At 38.2% G+C, this 18,402-nt stretch overlaps 3 protein-coding genes across 3 annotated transcripts; 1 reads left to right on the top strand and 2 right to left on the bottom strand.

Moving 5' to 3' along the window:
* Window positions 1-5,308: 5,308 nt before the first annotated feature.
* On the bottom strand, window positions 5,309-10,566 carry LOC133744140 (NAD-capped RNA hydrolase DXO1). The gene is made up of 13 exons (XM_062172282.1): window positions 10,038-10,566; window positions 9,334-9,584; window positions 8,923-8,988; window positions 8,746-8,824; window positions 8,474-8,553; window positions 8,359-8,382; window positions 7,833-7,957; window positions 7,081-7,297; window positions 6,925-6,978; window positions 6,608-6,654; window positions 6,233-6,317; window positions 5,976-6,039; window positions 5,309-5,709 (listed from the first exon to the last, which is right to left on the bottom strand). The coding sequence occupies exons 1-13, from the start codon at window positions 10,405-10,407 to the stop codon at window positions 5,606-5,608; spliced, it is 1,566 nt and encodes a 521-aa protein (XP_062028266.1). The 5' UTR covers window positions 10,408-10,566; the 3' UTR covers window positions 5,309-5,605.
* A 2,989-nt stretch (window positions 10,567-13,555) lies between these two features.
* LOC133746061 (uncharacterized) lies at window positions 13,556-15,522 on the bottom strand. Its single transcript, XM_062174225.1, has 2 exons — window positions 15,322-15,522; window positions 13,556-14,095 (listed from the first exon to the last, which is right to left on the bottom strand). The coding sequence occupies exons 1-2, from the start codon at window positions 15,472-15,474 to the stop codon at window positions 13,556-13,558; spliced, it is 693 nt and encodes a 230-aa protein (XP_062030209.1). The 5' UTR covers window positions 15,475-15,522.
* A 386-nt stretch (window positions 15,523-15,908) lies between these two features.
* LOC133746060 (uncharacterized) lies at window positions 15,909-18,296 on the top strand. Its single transcript, XM_062174224.1, has 3 exons — window positions 15,909-16,133; window positions 16,526-17,064; window positions 17,716-18,296. The coding sequence occupies exons 1-3, from the start codon at window positions 15,965-15,967 to the stop codon at window positions 18,088-18,090; spliced, it is 1,083 nt and encodes a 360-aa protein (XP_062030208.1). The 5' UTR covers window positions 15,909-15,964; the 3' UTR covers window positions 18,091-18,296.
* Window positions 18,297-18,402: the final 106 nt, after the last annotated feature.

The raw sequence follows: 18,402 nt of genomic DNA, 5'->3' as shown, positions 1-18,402 counted from the left end.
TTGGCTCTTATATCTTTGAAGTAATAAAGTTCGAAAAATATGTCCATGACATGAGATAAAATAAATCGATACTTTATTAATAATAGCCAATGAGTACATCAAAGTTTCGTGACCATAATCTAATCCAAAGTAAAATCAAACATTAGACAAATTGTAGTCACTCAATTCGTTCGGTAATTCCAATTAAATATGACCAGGGAAGTAGAGAGAGATGTCGGTGGAGCAAAGCTCTCTTAAGTACCACTAATCTCAATTACTTTCCTAGACATCATACTTAATTGAGTACGCCTAGAGGAAAAGAGATAATCCAATAAGTCATTTTATTGATTAAGGCATAATTGCCATTACATAATTCTTGGAAATTAAAAGACTATTCTAAATAAAAATCTGCGGCATTCTATCTTCATCGCCAGATTTAAAGTCTTTTATAGCTCGATATATTACCATTGATCAGGTGCTCCATAAAATACCATGAAGAGGATGCTCTCTTGATTGAGGTGTATTGACACAATACATATGGTCCCTAGAACCAATGGCGTTGGAATAGTGCAATCATGGCCAAAAATGGCGCCATGGTGTCCAACCCTATACCCTTAACGTCATGACTCCTATGGTCATGTTAGGGTTTTCTCAATCAATTTGTTATTTTGTGTTTTTCCACAAGCATGCATAAATAATATGATGCAGAGAGCCTCCGAACAATATTTCATAACTCTTTCAAAGTTATAGTGAAGCAGATATTATTCCATCGTGCTTCTATGTTCGGAAAGTTGTGAATGTTACTAAAACGTTCACTAGGCGCAACCCAAAGGTTGTTAGCGTTATCCTCATTCATGTACTCAAACTGGAGGGCCATCTTCATGTGGCGCTTCATCAGGGTAAATGCCCTGGAATTTTCTATCTCAGTTTGTGAGTCTTGAGCGGTTCCTTTAGAACAGGGCTCTTGGATTGTAGGCAAATAAATATCCCGTGCCCGTAGAATCCAATGGAGTAAAATCGAGCTCGTTCAAGCTTACATCCTGAAAGGAAAGCAAGAACGTATTACTTTCGGAGTCAATGCTTCCACGAAAACTAATATAAGATTTCTGAGTCTTAATGCTACCAAGAAATCGATTTCCAAGAATATTTGGATTAGACCGAAACAATGATGTTTAAATGGTCAAAATATATGCTCACGAACGCTCTTAGTCCGTAGCTTACGAACGCTCTTAGTTCGTTAAATCGATGCTTACGGACGCTCTTAGTCCGCAGTCTTACGAACGCTCTTAGTTCGTTAATTGCGTGAATCCCCACGATTCCGCTTTCTCAAGAATCGAACCCACATTATAAGAAAGGTGGGATGTAGAAGAAGGGAGGTTGCAAGTCCCCGAAGAAAAACAAGGAGAAATTAAATTCTGAAAGCGGGAACTTTAATTTAAAAACTTACTTGTTGAAATTCGGAATAGATTCTCTTCTGAACAGCTTGCACTTCGATTGGTGTACCGGTCTCAAAACAACTCCGATAAGGCTGAAATTCGGAGATCAGATGGAAAAGACAGAGACGAACAACTTTGATGAAGAAAGTATTTTGATCTGAGGTTCCGAACTAGACGTTTCGGGGCTTGCAAGCAGACTGACGTGCACAGGAAAGGAGAATGATGCAGTTGGTGTACGTTGGTGCTGCAGGGGCAGCAGACATGCAGCAGTGCTGCAGGGGCAGCAGGGATGCGTGCGCAGGGGCGCGTAGGTGAGGCTAGCGTGGGCTAGGAGCTGTGGTGATGAAGAAGATTTTCAGGTTTTTGGTTTTTGATTTTGTGGTTAAAGCTCGTGCTGATAACGTGTTTAAGGAAAAGAGAAATCGAGAGAGATTGAAGAGAGAATCATCATCATATTATTGAGAATAGGAGCCCTATATATAGGGATTACAAAGTACATATTCTAATGTTACAAGGAATACTAATCCGAGTAGGATTAGGAATTCTAGAACCTTCTCTCCTATTACTACTCCTAGTTTGATAAGGCACACTATGTCGATATTCCTTCAAAGATAAATGGTAAACTAAGCTACATAATACTTAGTTTTTATAGTGTTTATGTTTTCTGGCTAGATATACTTGTAGAAACTCTTTCAAATTTATAGTATAACAATCGTTTGGAAACACAAAATATTTGTTCAATCTTTTAGAAATATTGTTTTTTGACTGTCATTTGTTTCGACATGATGTTAGGAGATTCTGGCATTCAGGGAAATGAACCTAATTATCCCGGAAGTGAAAAAATTCAAGGCTGATGTTGAAGGTTTTCAGATGTCGTTGCTTTCTCTTTCAGCAAGAAATAAATATTATGCTTGTTCCTCTTGAGGAATGTGTATGAATAATGGATTGTATGTAGTATGAGTTGGTATAACTTTTGATTCCATGCAACAAGACCTCTATTTAGCTTCCTAATCTTTCTGGCTGTAATTTAAACCTATCTTTCTCGATTGATTTCAAAGTAATTGGCTGCAATTATATATTGTTCCATTCCGGAGCATTTCAATTAATCAGATCTATTCCAATCTAACTTGATCATGTTTGTGCATTTTATTCAACTTGTTCTCCAGAAGTTTCATTTATGTCAATCTAACTTGATCACTATAATAATAATAATCCATGTCTCTTAGTATTTCAACTTGAGTCCAGATGAGAATCCAACATTTCAATATTAGGCATGCCATTCTTTTATTTATTTATTGGATTTAGAGCAGAGAGAATCATTATCTTCATATCTGCAATTTCTGGAATATCCGATTCAGTGCCTAACAAGTATTGGAAAGTTTATTCTAGCGCTCTACAAAACAAATCCCCGATAAATTTCCAATCTGTCATAAAAAAAAAAAAAATAAATAAAAAAAACTGCACCCTGTTTACTACAAGACTACAACCATTTCCTCCAAACATAAGGAATGTGCTTCTCCAGCTCTCACGTAAATTACTTGACAGGCAAGGGTGCCAACAACTTTGGTGACTTGAAGATGATAGCGTTTCTTGATTCCATACAAAAAGCTATCTGGTAGAATCCAACAAGCTTTTTGAGCTTGAAATTTCTTAGTGCCTTGGACTTACCATACATTAACTTGTCAGGAACGATTCAAACTTCAGAGATTTTATTACTCCAGAGTAACGAGGATATGGGAGGTTTTTTGATTTGAGATTTCTTTGCCTTCTCTTTCTTCAGTTTGTAGCTGCATTTCGCTCTTTATTTTTCTTTTTACCTTCTTTCAGTGTAGAATGCATGACTTCTAAAGTAAGATAACAATGGATATGTGAATGTGACAGAATATAGCAATTTTGCTTTCTAAGACAAGCAACTAAAAACGGATGTATATTGTACAGTAGTTTCTTCAAGGTTTCATACATCGCTAACCAGTAAACAAGAGAGCTCACATTGTAGCTCTAAGAGATCATTTGACACTGAGGTGGTGAAATCATCAAAGCCTTATAAAATCAACTACCCTTTCTAATGAGTGATCGAGTCTTTTGTCATTCTTTTCACTCCCTCCTTTTCTGCATTCTTTGCTCAAACTTTCATAGCGTCAATCTCAGGAAAACAAAAAGTATAAATAATAACCATCCAATTGTACTAGAACCCCCTCAAGTAGTAGAGACACCCCCTCTGAGTAGTGATCAAACCACCCTCATGTTGGACCAAAACCCCTAACTTCGGTCAATATGAAGGGTGTAAAAATATTTGAAGTCTGCAAAAATTGGAACTTTTACAAAACTAACTTATCCAACCATTTCAACCTGTTAAAAAATTTAAATAGAACATAGTCACAGCTGACAGTATTAATAATGTTTTCGTTTGATCACAGGCTTCTCTCTTATATCACCTCAACTTGGGGTTCTTTTTACCCAATATAGACCCAGATGCCCCAAAATTGTTATTTTCAGAGTTGGTACCCTTTGGTAAATCTAGTATAGCTTGCTTCAAGATCTCTACTACCTGATTCATCGTTGGCCGGTCTTTTGCATTCTTGTTCAGGCAGCTTCTGCCAACTTGGCGGTTTTCCGAGCTGCATTAATAGAATACTGGTCTCTCAGGAGTGGATCTATTATCATGCTGAACTTTTTACTGTCTGCAGGGTACTGTTTGACCCAATAAAGAAGCTTCTGCTCCGCTGTTGGTCGGTGTCTTTTCTAAGACACACCTCCCTGTGAGAATCTCATACAGCACCACATCAAAACTCCATAGATCACTATGGATGAAAAGATGGCCTGTTTTGACATACTCTGGGGCAGACCAAGCTCAAAACAAAATATGAGGTTAATCTATAGTCTAGTGTCACATATCTACCATGATTATTACCATCATGCTTTATTTCATTTGCATGATCCTGTGACATTCCTTGCCACATCGCATAGTTTAATCACAATTTTATTTTCATCATAATGCTTAAAATTAGCTTGTCGAATACTTCATCAAGAGAGCATATATTTCATCAAACTTCAGAGTTCAGCAGCAGCTGCGACTCCTGCGAGCCAAGTTGGTATCAAGTTGTACACCAACAGTACCCAGTAATTTGAATAGAAATGTGCATATATATGCTGGATTATATGGAAGGAAATGAACAATATATTTCACGGGAAGACAGGCACCCAGTTTTTCTTGCCGATAGAGCAGATCGTTTTTGTGAAGAAGATGTTGGTGCAAATGTTGTTTCATAGTCACAGTTTCACAGCCTTTGTGGAGAAGCAGTTAGACTCCCTCCACTGATAGTACTTACAAAATCAACACGGGTGCAGCTGTTGATGTCCCTGGAAAAAGAAGAGATATTGGTTTGGTGGCTCACAATTGCAGAGGCGAGTTAATGGGAGCAATGTCAAGTCCTTAAAGGGGAAATGTGCTTTCCCCTTGAATCTGAGTTGTAGGCAATTTTTTGGATGGCCTGAGGTTCTCTGTTGAGGGCGGTTTCATTCATGCTGTGGTTGAGACTGATTGTGCTGAAGCAGTGCACCTAATTGAGTTCGGATCCAGTTAATTCAAGAGAGCGAAACAAAGCTGCTCATACCATAGCAAAGTCATGGTATGAAGAATGATTATGATGTATTTCCCGGGTAAGCTTTCATAAGTTCCAAGATTTAGATTTGAATTCTACATGTTGGGTGGTTATATTGTGCATGGAGCCATGGATACAGTCAGGGGAGACTGATCAGAAGTAAAAGAAGTTGCATTCTGTTGATTAAGATCTAGATTTTTATTAGCTATGCATAACTTTTGGAACTCATAAGCAGTTTGAAATGATGGTAGCGTATTGCGAATGTTATTACATTTATAAAATAGGGGGAGATGAAAAACAAGAAACCCAAGTACTGTATAAATTTCCTATCAATTGGTGACCTTGGCCACATTACAATCGACTGACTATCGAGGGAACAAAAAAGGGTTATCAATGTAACGGCCATTTTGCGGTAGCTGTTCATAAGATGACTGTTAGTTTTGTGCCTCAAAAGCTACAACTACAACTAGTATGAAGAAGAAGCAGAAACGACCCGGAGGAAAGGAAAAACAGTCAAATTCTGTCTGTGCTTCACCCCACTTCTGTCTGCTTCACCTACAATTGATGACTTGATGGTGTCATTAAATTCTACAACTGCTCAACGTGGTTAGTGATTGCCTCTGGGCAAGATTGCGCTTGTAGAAGCTCCAAACGCTGGAAAGGAGGAGCAAACTGCAATATGTAATCTTCATCTGAAGCCACACATGCAAAACAAGCACATTGAACATTTATCAGAATGCTTCATTTGATTGCTGAGGAAACATTGCTACAAGAGATATCTGAATCTTACTACTTCCATGACCAAAAAAAAAAATTACAACTTTGGTGTTCAGCAACAAAAATATTGTAAGAGAGTTACAAAAAGTTTTACCAAAGATGCATTTACCATATGATAATATGTAACCTTCTATCTACTGCTCAACCAAAAGAAGGGAACGGGGTAAAATTAGAAACTCACTCTCTTTAACTGTTCCATACAGCCAGCATAATACCTCATCAGCAAATGCCAAGCAAACTCCTCCCTGCCAATTAGGTTCATTAGACATGTGCACCAGTTTCACCAAGAGTGACAAAGGATTATTTACCACTACCACAAGCAATAAACTTTCCAAATACTATCACCAGAACGGGTATTTGTCATGTTTACCATGTGATGGGTAGGAAGCTGGTTGGCCAAATACATAGCAACCATATAAATTGCAGAAAAGAACTCACCTGCCAGTAGTTCTTCGTTTTCACTCTCTGTGTTATATCTTTGGTTCTTAGTCTCTCTGTGCGGACAAGTCGACCTGAATCATCCCTGCATGAGATAGTAATTACTTAGACAGACCTATATTTATAAAGCGGAACTTAGAAAGAATTTCCAGAAAAAAATCTGCTTGGAGCAAGTCATTATGTGATATTGCTCAGTATTTGTGGACTCGAAGCTATTATTTATTGTGATCATAAAAATAACTACTGTTCACCGTTTATTCCTTCAACCAACTTTGTTTCTACTAAAACCATTTTGAGACATAACCATTTCTTTGATGTACAATTAATCGACTATCCAGTAAGAACATAAAAGGGTTAAGTGGCACTTGGGTTTACCTAAAACCAATTACAATATAGGGAACGCCTGCTAAGAATGATTGAATCTGCAGAAAATTCAATAGAGAAATTAAGTATTTCAGAAGTAACAGATTGCTTGAAACATAAAAAGGAAAGCAATTAGAGATAATGACAAAAGCCCGATTGCTCAAACAAAACAGTGAGATAAAGAACAAAGAGTTCTGCAAACATTGCATATCAGTCTCTAGCACATGCACATGAAGATTCATGTATGTCTAGGTGAGGAAATGGAAGCCAGTAAATAGGGTACAAATTGAAGAGAAACATTATATGGTCGTCATAAGAACTAACTGTACCCAAAATTTGAGGAGCTTCTCTCTCTCATATCTTTCCTCAGTATGGTACTCCAACTGTGAAATTGAATGGAAAAATTTAAAGGTAGTCAGGTGAGAAATCTAATAGAACAAAAGAACTGCATGATACACAATGGGGAAGAAATAAAAAGTTTCAACCTCACGACTTGTCTTTAACTCCACGTAAAATCTCCTTCCATCATCAGTTGAATCGCAGCAATCCATTTCAGCGCCCATCAGAATACGATGAGCCCCTAATTTGGTTTTGATCACTGAACAGTATTCAATATTGGCATCGACGTGATGTATCAACTCTCCATCACCTCTTCCTGGATCTTCAGTTGCAAGACTCTCAAAACAGTATCCCCAGTAACACCTAAATTGAAAAGATTGAATAAAACATACCTGAAACTGAAAATTATGGAAAGCCATCTCTACACATATCTAGGGTTATTGAAGAGTTAAAAGTAACTGCTAACTGCTAAGGTCTTCATAAAATAGAAAATTCACCATTTCCCTCAATGAATTTCTTATTTGATTCCAGAAGGAAGTGCTTATATCCCAACTTTACTATCATAGACATTATGAGATCGCTTCTGCACCAACTCTCAATTTCTTCCCAGATCTACGAAATTTCCAACAAGATAAGTAATGCTACTAGACTTACATATTTCTTATCATACTTCCCCTTCTTTCATATGAAAACTCAATTACAGTTGCTGATTTTTCATCTTTCAAACACTAATTGGGAAGAAAGGTTTCAAAGCCCATAATATATTATAAATTTCTTTCTTGGGCAGTAGAACTCCATTACTAAACCAGGAAGCAATACCAGTTACTGCAAGAACAGAATCATCATCATGCTAGAAAGACAGAAAAAACTTCAAAAAGATGATATGAAATTCCAGTACCTTCGACGATCCATCTCATTTTGTGGCCTTTCCGGAAGTTTATGTACATCAAGATAGACAACCCCATTCCTTTTATGCACTCCCATTTCCCAAGGCTCATGCCGAATATAAGCAGTGGCCAATATCTAAAGAAAACAACGAATCATTTGAAATGGAACAAAAAAGACTGTTTATCACATTGACAAAGATGATAATATCCAATATTAGTGAGTGACAGTGTTCTACAGTATCCAGTGTCTAGTATTTTTTTTTTTTCCTGAGTGGACGCCTCATCCTTCATTTAGTATCATTTGATTCTTATTCAACCATAGGTATGCATATGGATAAATAAATTTTGTCAGTGACTTGAAAGTCTCTTAAAAAAGCAATCAGAGATTTGTTCATAAACTGTCCATTGAGTGATGAAACCATCTAATCCAAGATTACTACGCATCTACAACTCTAATCATAACTCATCCTAACAAACAAAAGTAATTATATTGAGAGAAGAAGAATACTCAAAAAGTCAAAAGAGACAAGCAGATACCTTATTGAGATTGTTGCGAAAAGTCTGTCAAAAGAGAAGTGGAAGAAAATTTTTAGTTAATAACTCACATGAGAATTATAAAAATACGAAAGCTTAAAGAGTAATTCGTTCTCACCACAAAATGAATATTTTGAAGTGGAATATTCTTGTCCCTGATGCAGGCAAGAAGGTCACCAAAACCTTCAGAGCCTAAATCTGTAACAGAGAGGAAAAGGAAAGAGAAAAAGAAAAGAATCATAAAGCTGCCTAAGGATCATCCTTCATATGTATAAACCCCAAAGTCTAGAAAATATTTTAATTCAACATACAAATCCCCATTTAGATATTTCATCATCAAACTAGATACTAGATACTAGATAGTTGAACTAATTGAAACAAAAAGCACACCTTTCTTTGCTACGAAAGTATCAAAGCCTTGATTAAGATCGGCTCCAATGTCTTCAGTAATAAGCCGCTTGAAAAGCCTCTGATAATGTGGAAGAAACAACACTAAGAACAAATTAACAATCAGCGTGTACTACAAATAGAAACACCCATCCAAAAAGAAAGCTGCAGAAAGCTTACCAAGCTGCTCTCATCAAAGTTGACATCTCCACCTTCTACCCGACTATAGCAAGCAAGTTCACAGGGCTATTGGAGAAGATTACCATATTAGAAAGCAACAAAAACAAACTTTATGACATGCACCAGCAACTCCACAAGCTGAGAACTTGAGGGTTGAATGGCTGATCAACAAGTAATGGCCACATCAACATATAAATTCACCAATCTGATATGGAAATATCCAACTTATGCTACTTGCATCACTTGAACAAAATCCCCACAAACTTAATGAAATTGTTTTATACGAAGTATACTAATCAGTCTGACGTTTAAAATGACGACATTTGTAACATTTTCAGTGCACCATTGCCCTTTGAAGGCACTTGACTAATGAAAATTTTAAAGTATCACAGAAATGATCACTTGACTTACTTCCTGAATCTGAATAACCTTTCTTGATAACGTTTCTTCACTCTTTGACAGTCTTAGTTCAGAAACGAAACGTTCGTCATGACGACCATTTGAGAACTTTCCATAGCCGTAATTATGCCCCCTCTGCGGATAAGGTCCAGGTCGGGGAAGGATGCCAGCACCTCTGTCATTTTGATGCCCCGCTTGCCAACGACCACGCCCAAAACTCCCTCTACCCTGACTATGATTATTACTCCGTACCACAGGCAATACTGCAAGAAAAGTTTGATCATAATAGGATCAGAGTCCCAGAGAGTAGGAAACCAAGAATTAAGACTGAAAGTTTAACAGCTCTATCTTTTAGACGAAATAAATAGACTCCAAATCAATGTACAAGTAACCAAACATTAATCCCTCCCAACCTATGCAACACTCCAAAGCAAAGACACATTCAAGGAAGCAAATTACACACAAGTACACAACAAAGGAAGACGAAAATAAATTCGAGACGAACTCAAGCTAGAAAGTTGGTAGGCTACCAATTGGGTAAGCTAGAGAGCCATCACTACAACCTCATAGGCAACCAAAGTCATCAAAAATGCAAAATGTGCATCAAAGTGAATCACTTGGCACATCAAAAATGCAAATGCTCACTTTCTACTACGCTACAAGACCCATCAACAAAACCAAAAAAAATTATAAAAAAAAAAAAAAAGTTACTTTACCAGGAATAAGGAAAGGGCTAGTAGCAGGGGTTCTAGTGTAGTCTTCATTATCAGAGCCAAACAGATCCTTATCGTCGTCCCCAAAATCGCCCCTATCGTGATACTCATTATTAGTGGTGGCCTCCTCACCGTTCTCCTCCTCTTCGTCACCGGCACCACCACCGCCGGTGGTGGCGCCGCTTCGGCTATTGCCGCTGCTGGACTCGCCTTTCTCGCTACCGGAAGACGAAGCAGCAGACGACGAGGAAGAAGAGGAGGAGGAGGAGGATGAGGATGAGGAGGGGGAGGAGGAATGGGTCCCATCTTGGTTGTTAGGTTCATCGTCTTCGTCCTCGCCGAAGATATCGGCGTGCTGCTTTGCGAAATCCATTGGGTGGGAATCTGTGTGGGGTTTGGGTTAGATTTTGTTGCCGTTGAATTGATTTCTGTGTGTGCGGGGGTGTGTTCGGAGCTGAGAATAGAATTTGCGGGAGATTTCACTCTGTTGGTAAAAAAAAGATTTCACTCTGTTGGAGTTGGGACGAGCGGACTCGGATGTTTAACTTGGATGTTTGGGTTTAGTTATTCGGCCCATAAGTTTATTGATTGTGTTGGTTATACTTTGAGGAGATCTGCCCTGACCTAGTCTAATTTTAACTTGGGATATGTTTACTTATCTGAAATGAAAATGAGAATGAAGAGAATGATTTCGGGTATCAAAGTTATTGTGTTTACTAACATATAAAGATATTTGAATGGATATGGGTTCCACTCATTATCAGGAATCGATTCTTGAATAACCTTTTAGTTTGATAACCAAAGGGGGTATGGATTTAGGAATCATTCCCATATCGATTCCTTCCTTCTTCCATTACTGTTATCTCCAATTCATGACTTTTTCCATTCCAAGTAAGTAAACGTGTCATTAATTCTTAGTCCTTCTCAATTTCTCATCATTCGGTTACTTGAAGGGGTAATCCCAGTCTCCTGTTGAATTTAGTGGCAAGGGCTTGCCTAGAGAGGTGTCAAAGTCTTAATTTGTAGCTTAGTACTATAGAAGTGTGTCAGGTTGGTTATGTTATTGAACCTCTGATTTAGCATAATTTTGACTTAAATTTCAATCCTACTCATCGCTTCAGTTAATTTGAAAGGATAAACTCAGTTTCTTACCGAATTTAGTAGCATGGGAAGTTAGGTGCCGAAGTCTTAATTTGAGCAATTATCTTACCTGAATACATGATCAAACAATATATCATATTATCATTAAACTAACTGAACATTTTAACAAATCTTACTAAGAACATAAAAAACCCTAAGCGTGCTCTGCCACGCCTCCAAGCTCCTAAGCCGCCATTGGTAGTGCCTTGCGCACCACCCCGCAGCCGTCTTACGGCCTTTCCCCTCCTCTCCTCCATCTTTGTTCTCAAATGGCCTCTCTTGAGGAAGTTACTGCAAGCTTCCAAGCGTCTCTTGCCCTAGCAGGAGATGATGTAGTTGATATCACTATGCTGTCACGTGGAAAAACTAGAAGAAATTCTCAAGCCTACTTGTTGGGAAGATCCCTATCTCCCAAGCCTGTGGAAATCAATGATCTTCGTCGTCACTTTCGTAGGATTTGGGTGGTGGAAAAAAGCTTCAAAATTCAAGAGAGATCAAACTCCCTTTTCCTCTTCTCTTTTGATCACCGCGGCGACCTGCGCAAGGTGATTAGGGGAGGGCCTTGGAATTATGCTCGAGCTCCAATGGTGTTGATGGAATATGATGGTGTAACACCAGTTGAGAAGATCCCTCTGAACCTACTTTACTATTGGGTACGTATCACTAATATCCCTCCTGCTTATGAGAAAAAAGAAACTATCATGGATATTGCTACTGTGGCTGGCCATCCCCTTGAACTTGATGAAAGGCTTTTTAACAACAAGGGGGAGATTAGGGTTAGGGTTAGCCATAATATCATGAAACCAATTTTTTTGGAGAAAAAGCTGAAAATTGATGATGGGGTTGAAGACTTAAAGAGGTAATCCATTACAATTTTGACAATCTCTTTGGACGTTGTGAGGATTGCTTGTTGGTCTTCCATCCTATAGGTTCGTGTACTGCTGCAGGAAAAAATAAAAACACGACTGTGGTGCAAACTCATGTACCAAAAATTGATTTTCTGAATAGGAATTTTCTGGTTGATGGCATGCCATTTACTTTTAAATCCTCTATTCCAACTGCTGTTACTACATCACCTTTTGTGAATCTGAAAGATACAGGGGCTCGTAAGGCCAAAAGGTCTATTGTGCTTCGTGAGTCTGACACAAGAAAAGACAATGGTTTAGCTATTTTTCCTGTTGAAGAGCAGTTGCCCAACAAGAGAGGTAGGTGTACTCCTACCCCTTCACCTCAGAAAGTTCAAACCCCAATTCTGATTGATGAAAACAGAGGACAAGTGGCTCAACCAAAGAAGCTCAAGATGCTTGAATTCACCACCAAATTTACTGCAAAATCTTTGGGGCTTCAGGAAACTCCAGGAGGTTTAATGGTGCCAGTTAAAGCTACAGAGACAAAGAAGAAAAGGGGGCGTCCTCTTGGAGCTCGAAATAAAAATCCACCAAAGACCAAGAATGAAAAGAAACCTGCTTCTCCATTGTGTCTCACCGATTCACCATGTTCCTCTAACCCTTCGGGTAAGGGCAAGGGGAAAGGGACTGAGTAAGCTGTAAGTTGGTCTTTAGCTTGCACACTAAACTCTGCTATGTTTTTGCACTAAATATTTGATCATTCTGGCACACCACAATTGCATGCATTGGCAAAGGGAGGCTCAAGTCCAAAGTATTTTTTGTAAGCCTAGTTTTTTGTTTAGTTTTTTGGCAAGCTCTTGAATAATTGAGCAAGATTTGTAACAGTGAATGATACCGGGTGTCCTTATGGACCGTTTGTATGTGTCGTTCTATTAATGGAATTTATTTGAACTCAAAAAAAAAATTGAACATTTTAACAAAAAAATCAATCTCGAATCAGATAATAATTTGAGAGATACAGTTATGATGTATGAAGTAAAAAAAAAAAAAAAAAAAGAATATCAATTATTGTTTTGTGTTTGCCTTTTTGTAAGTGGTTAACTTTTCTTTATGTACTTTCCGTTTGTTTATGGCTATGTCTGTAGCGATCTATCTAGAGATTGACACTCGTATACTTGGTTCGTGTCTTACCTTATTTAAAAGGTCCGTGTTTAAAAACCTCAAGATACTATGACTTGCTTATTTTTCAGAAAAACGTAACAAGTGCTATGTGCTTTTTAAAAGAGAGTTTCTATGATTTAAAATTCTACTATACCACTTTATCTTTTTCGTCCCATTGTAAAAGCAAACCAAAATTCCTTTTATTTTTTGGTTACAAAACCAAAAATGCTTTTTAATAACATGATAGCGCTTTTGCTAATTTTTAGAATTAATCCAAATGGTGTCTGAATTTCCTCTTAAATTTTGGAAATATTATTTAGCTAGATTAAAAAAAAAAAAAAATCATAATCCACTAGTAGTTTGAAGTTTAAATCATAACAAAGTTTGAAGTTTCACTTTTTCACTCTTAAATAACTTCAACACATGAGCTTTAACAGTATTTCTGCAAGGGAGTTTAAGTGCAGGAGAGATATAGGAAAATACATCTCTAATACCCTCATACTCAACAAAGCTGAAAGGTAAATCATGTCTGATAATAGCTTCTATCAATAACTCACAGAATTTCTCATACTGAAACTTAGTAGAGCGTATGGCAGATTGTGGTGAAACAACATTACTAGCAGAGGAAGTAGAGCACGAATTGTGATGACGTAACATGCTACCTGTCCCTGTTGCCGAATCACATTTGAGTATTGCTCCACATTTCTTGCATTTTGCACGCTCAATCATATCCTCACCCAAAGGAATTTCCTCAAAAGACAGCCAACATTGAGAACTCTTCTTCCTCTTCTTAACTGTAAAACCTCTCGTCCGATTTCTTCTAGAAGGCAAATCATCTCCTTGTACATTTGTTGTAGCATCTTCTCCTCTTTCCTCCACAGATATAAATTGGGACTCATCATTTAAACTCATCTACAAAAAAAAGAAATTAAACTCATCTTCTCCTCTTTATTTATACTTTGTATAAAGACCGCAGACCAGCCATGCCATAAAAATGATCTACCAATTTAATTCAAAACAAACTTTACCATCTTATTACTTTAACCTGCAACAACATAATCACTTCCTTTATATAATGAGGTAGACTCAAGTTAAATGTGCTGGCAACACTTAATTACAACCTACACCAATATAATCACTTTCTTTGTATAATGAAGTAGGAAGCGGACTCAACTAGTTGACATATCTGTTGGCCTGAATAAATAGATATCCAGTTACAACTTACAACATATAGACCAAATCAACTACAACATATACACCTAATCATTTAATTACAACTGAATCTATTGGCCTGAATAAGAAAAATATGGAAGGGAATAAACATATTCAAGGTGTAAAAGGTTTCATTCATCTTTTTATTTCATGTTTTCAAGGACAGACCAATATTCTACATAAGTTTTAGGCCTTACATACAAACCTTTTCTTCATCAGACAATGATTTGAGAAAGCTAAATTTCCAAGAATTTGGAAAGGTACTGTAGGAAAAGAAATCGTAGAGCAACAATGACCAATACTCAGTAAACGAAAGTGATTATATTGGTGAGAGTGAGATAAACTTTCCATGATTAGAATCCAAACTTTGCAAACAGTAACAGATTAAACCAACGTAGAAACAGTAAGAAGTCACATACTCCCAGTATAGTATGAATAAGTAGCTAGTAATTACCGTACATACCTTCATAATTCCTAAAGACATGACACAACTCTCTATTTATTAAGAACGTACGTTACGCTAAAAGAAGAGAACTAGTCAGTTAGGCAGAGTAATCATAGAACTCACAGAGTGAATCTCCAACATAAAACCTGTTGTTGGAAGCCCAGTTAGAGTAGACAGCGGAGTTGTTTGAGCCAGGCTGCTGCCAACCAAAATCATCACCGACTTGGAGTTGAATCAAGCACGGTAATTACTAGCTACTTATTCATACTATACTGGGAGTATGTGACTTCTTAATTTAGAACTAACCCGAAAAAATCAAGCCTAGATAGCACAAATCACTCATCCAAGATTGTAACTTTACACAAACCAATCACACTAGGATACAATTTCACAACACAACTTGCAAAACCAGAATCATGTTATCAGTAAACGAAATAGATAACGCCATAACCAGCAATCAAACAACAAAACGACGACGCACCCTTAATAGCAGAGCACCCTGAGAACCCAAAGACGGAAACTTTCTTTCATTACAGCAAAAACCCATAACCGAAATCACAGTATTGATCGAACCCAGTTCAGATTTGTATGAGAAAACCAAAACCCATGTTGCAAAATGTGCCAAAAGGGACATAAATAGGGTCTCAAAGATTCAGAAACGCGTAGAGAAAAGAAAAGGAAAAAAAAACGGACCTTTTGATTCTGTGCTAAAGGGTCTGCTTAACCAGAAAGCGTGCTCAGATTGGGTGACGGAAATGAATGGGAGGTTGCTGTGCTCAGATTGGGTTGAGTTCCAGAGAGAGAGAGTTGCGTTCTGGTGAATGACGGAAAGGTCGAAGACTCGAAGTAGGTTTGTTTGGAAGTAAACGGGTTCCATGGGTTCCAGTGGGTTTTGCACGGAAGGCCCGTTAATTTACGGGCTTTTTGCGTGCGGGCTTTTTTAGCACGAATTTAATAAATGGACGGGTTCGTGCGGGCTTTTACAGTGCGGGTTTCGGGCGGGTTTACGGGTCACGGGCTCAGATGCCAGGCCTATCCACTACTATATATACGTGACTGTCACGTGTTCGTTGAACCCAGAAACTAGTTCTTGGTGAAAGAGGAGCTAGAGAGGAAGAGCAACGATGGAGACGAAGGTAGTGAGAAGCGAAGCGATAGAGAGCATATCGGACAGGCTATCGGCGTCGGAGGACCTCTACTTCCCTCGCGCCCTGCAATCCACCACCATCACCCCCTCTCAGCGCAAGGCCATTCTCCTCGACCTCCTCTCCCGCGACGCCGCCGTTTTCTTAGGTAAACCCTAACCTTCTCTTTGCTTCCCGCAAAGGAAGAACAATTGTGTAGCTTTTGCAATCTTGTAATTCATATTAATGAGGTAAAGCGAATTAGGCAGTGCGAGTGTGATAGGTTTGGATAGCTAAGTCTCAAAACCATTAATAGGATAAATTCTTCATAATCTACATTGAGATGCAGGCTTTGATAAGTTCATTGAAATTGTTCGTAATTTATGTTATTTTCTTAGCTGCTGTGTTCAATGCTTGCAATTTTTAGAAGATTAAGTGCAGAGAGCGATGTATGTTAACTCTGAATTTTATTTTTGTTGCAGTTTATTCTGAAATTTTGATGATCTTGAACTTAGTTTTTTCCAATTTGACTAATACTCTTGTTGTGACTTGTTTGTGCAGAACGTTATGGATCGAAATTAACATCTGAGGAGCTCCTGGAGTTTGATGCGCTGACAGATGACTATGAAGTCAGCTGGCATGTGAAGCATCTTAGAAGTTTATTGAGTCCGACATCGGATGAATTGAAATCAAGGGCAGTTCAAGTGAAGAACAGGAGGCGAGCCTACCTGAATAAGTTGATTTTTGATGGGCAGTATTTCTCGGAGGATTCAATGAGGGAGAGAGAGCCCTACTTGCATCATGAGTATGTGGGGAAGTTTCAGGATCCGAGTGGTAGGAGCATGGCAAGGCCCGGGGAGCGGTGGTCAGATACTTTGTTGAGGAGGTCAGAGGAAGCGATTTTGGTAGCAAAGATTAGAGGGGAGCAACAGAGGTTGGGTGTTGCTGAGAGTGATTGGGTTGGCGGTGAGAGAATCCAGGAAGTAGAGGAACAGGAGGAGGAAGAAGAAGAGGAGGAAGAGGAAGAGGAAGAGGAAGAAGAAGAGGAGGAGGAGGAGGAAGAATCTAACGAGGCTAATGGGGGCACACAATCATCAGAGGTAATCTTGTCAAACTTACACTTGAAAAGCCTTTAACTTTGTCTCGATTTCCTTTATCAGTATTTGTGCTAACTGCCACACTCTAGGATAAAAATTATAAAAGATGAAAACCATATGGTTACTGTCTGCACTCTGATTGAATTTTAGAGCTTCTTCTTTACTTTTTCCACTGTGAAATAACTGTACTATGGGAATGGAAGTAGGTGCATGATTACATTTATGTTTATAAAAGAAAAGTAGATGGTGATGAGAATCTATGGCTAATGTTCTCCAGGTTTTAAGTTCCTTTTACTCTGGTTTTCTTTTTGTTCACCCGTCTTGGCAAACCATCTATTGCCTTGGTTTGCCACCTGTAAATATGATTCATATGAGTCGTGAGTGACTCATGACACTGAAGACACTTATGTTAATGACCACCATTTGTCATCTGGTTCACATATCCTTTCAAGAAAACTAAGTTGAATGGTACAGAAAGGAGAAGTAACCTATGTGCTCTACTGACGAAACTTTAAAATCAGTCTCTCAATGAATTTTGTCAAAGTGCTGAGTTATGTTATGTTCTTTGTTTCTTGTATGATTTAAATACTCCTATGATTTAGAAATATTGCCTGTTGTTTCTGACATTTGTAATTTTTCCTTTTCTGTCAATAGATGCTGGTGGATCCTCCTAATGTGGCCAGTGGTGCTGAAACTGCAGACCATCTGGATGCGCCCAATGTTGCTCAAGCAACCACAGCAGCGCAGAGTGAGCAAGCAACAGTATCTGCAGAAGAGTTGCAAGATCTGATGGACCAGTTCACCTACATCATGCATGAGAAATTTTTGTTAGGAGAAGATCACGAGTACTTAGATTATTCAAAGATAGACAACGATGAGACATTGGATGATCACTGGCAGAGAGAAGCCAACCATGACGCTGAAGAGAAGTACTTTGATGACATTATTGATGAGGACGAGACATTGGATGATCACCGGCAGAGAGAAGTGAACCATGACGCTGAAGAGAAGTACTTTGATGAGGATTAACAAAAGTTGAAGAGCGTTAATGTTTTTCTTTGCACTCTTAAGCCATTTAACTCGATGTGAATATTTTTTGCTCTAGAGAGTATTCATAACCTAGTGTTCCAGTTGTAACTAATACCCTACTTTCTCTGTACATTATATGTAACCGCCCGTTTGTTTTAGTTGTTTGCTGGGTTTTCCAACTTGATCATTTTTCGAGTATTTGATTCTATTATTCGTCTTGATGATTTAGTGACTTGGATTATGCAAAATGGATAATACTTTAAATCTAAAACATCTTGTCCCATTGTTTTCATACAAACAGATCAGAGGAGA

The sequence above is a fragment of the Rosa rugosa genome, chromosome 4, assembly GCF_958449725.1.
Source record: "Rosa rugosa chromosome 4, drRosRugo1.1, whole genome shotgun sequence".
Lineage (NCBI taxonomy): Eukaryota > Viridiplantae > Streptophyta > Magnoliopsida > Rosales > Rosaceae > Rosa > Rosa rugosa.
Note: the sequence above shows the minus strand (reverse complement) of the source record. Positions and strands in the feature narration are given on the sequence as shown.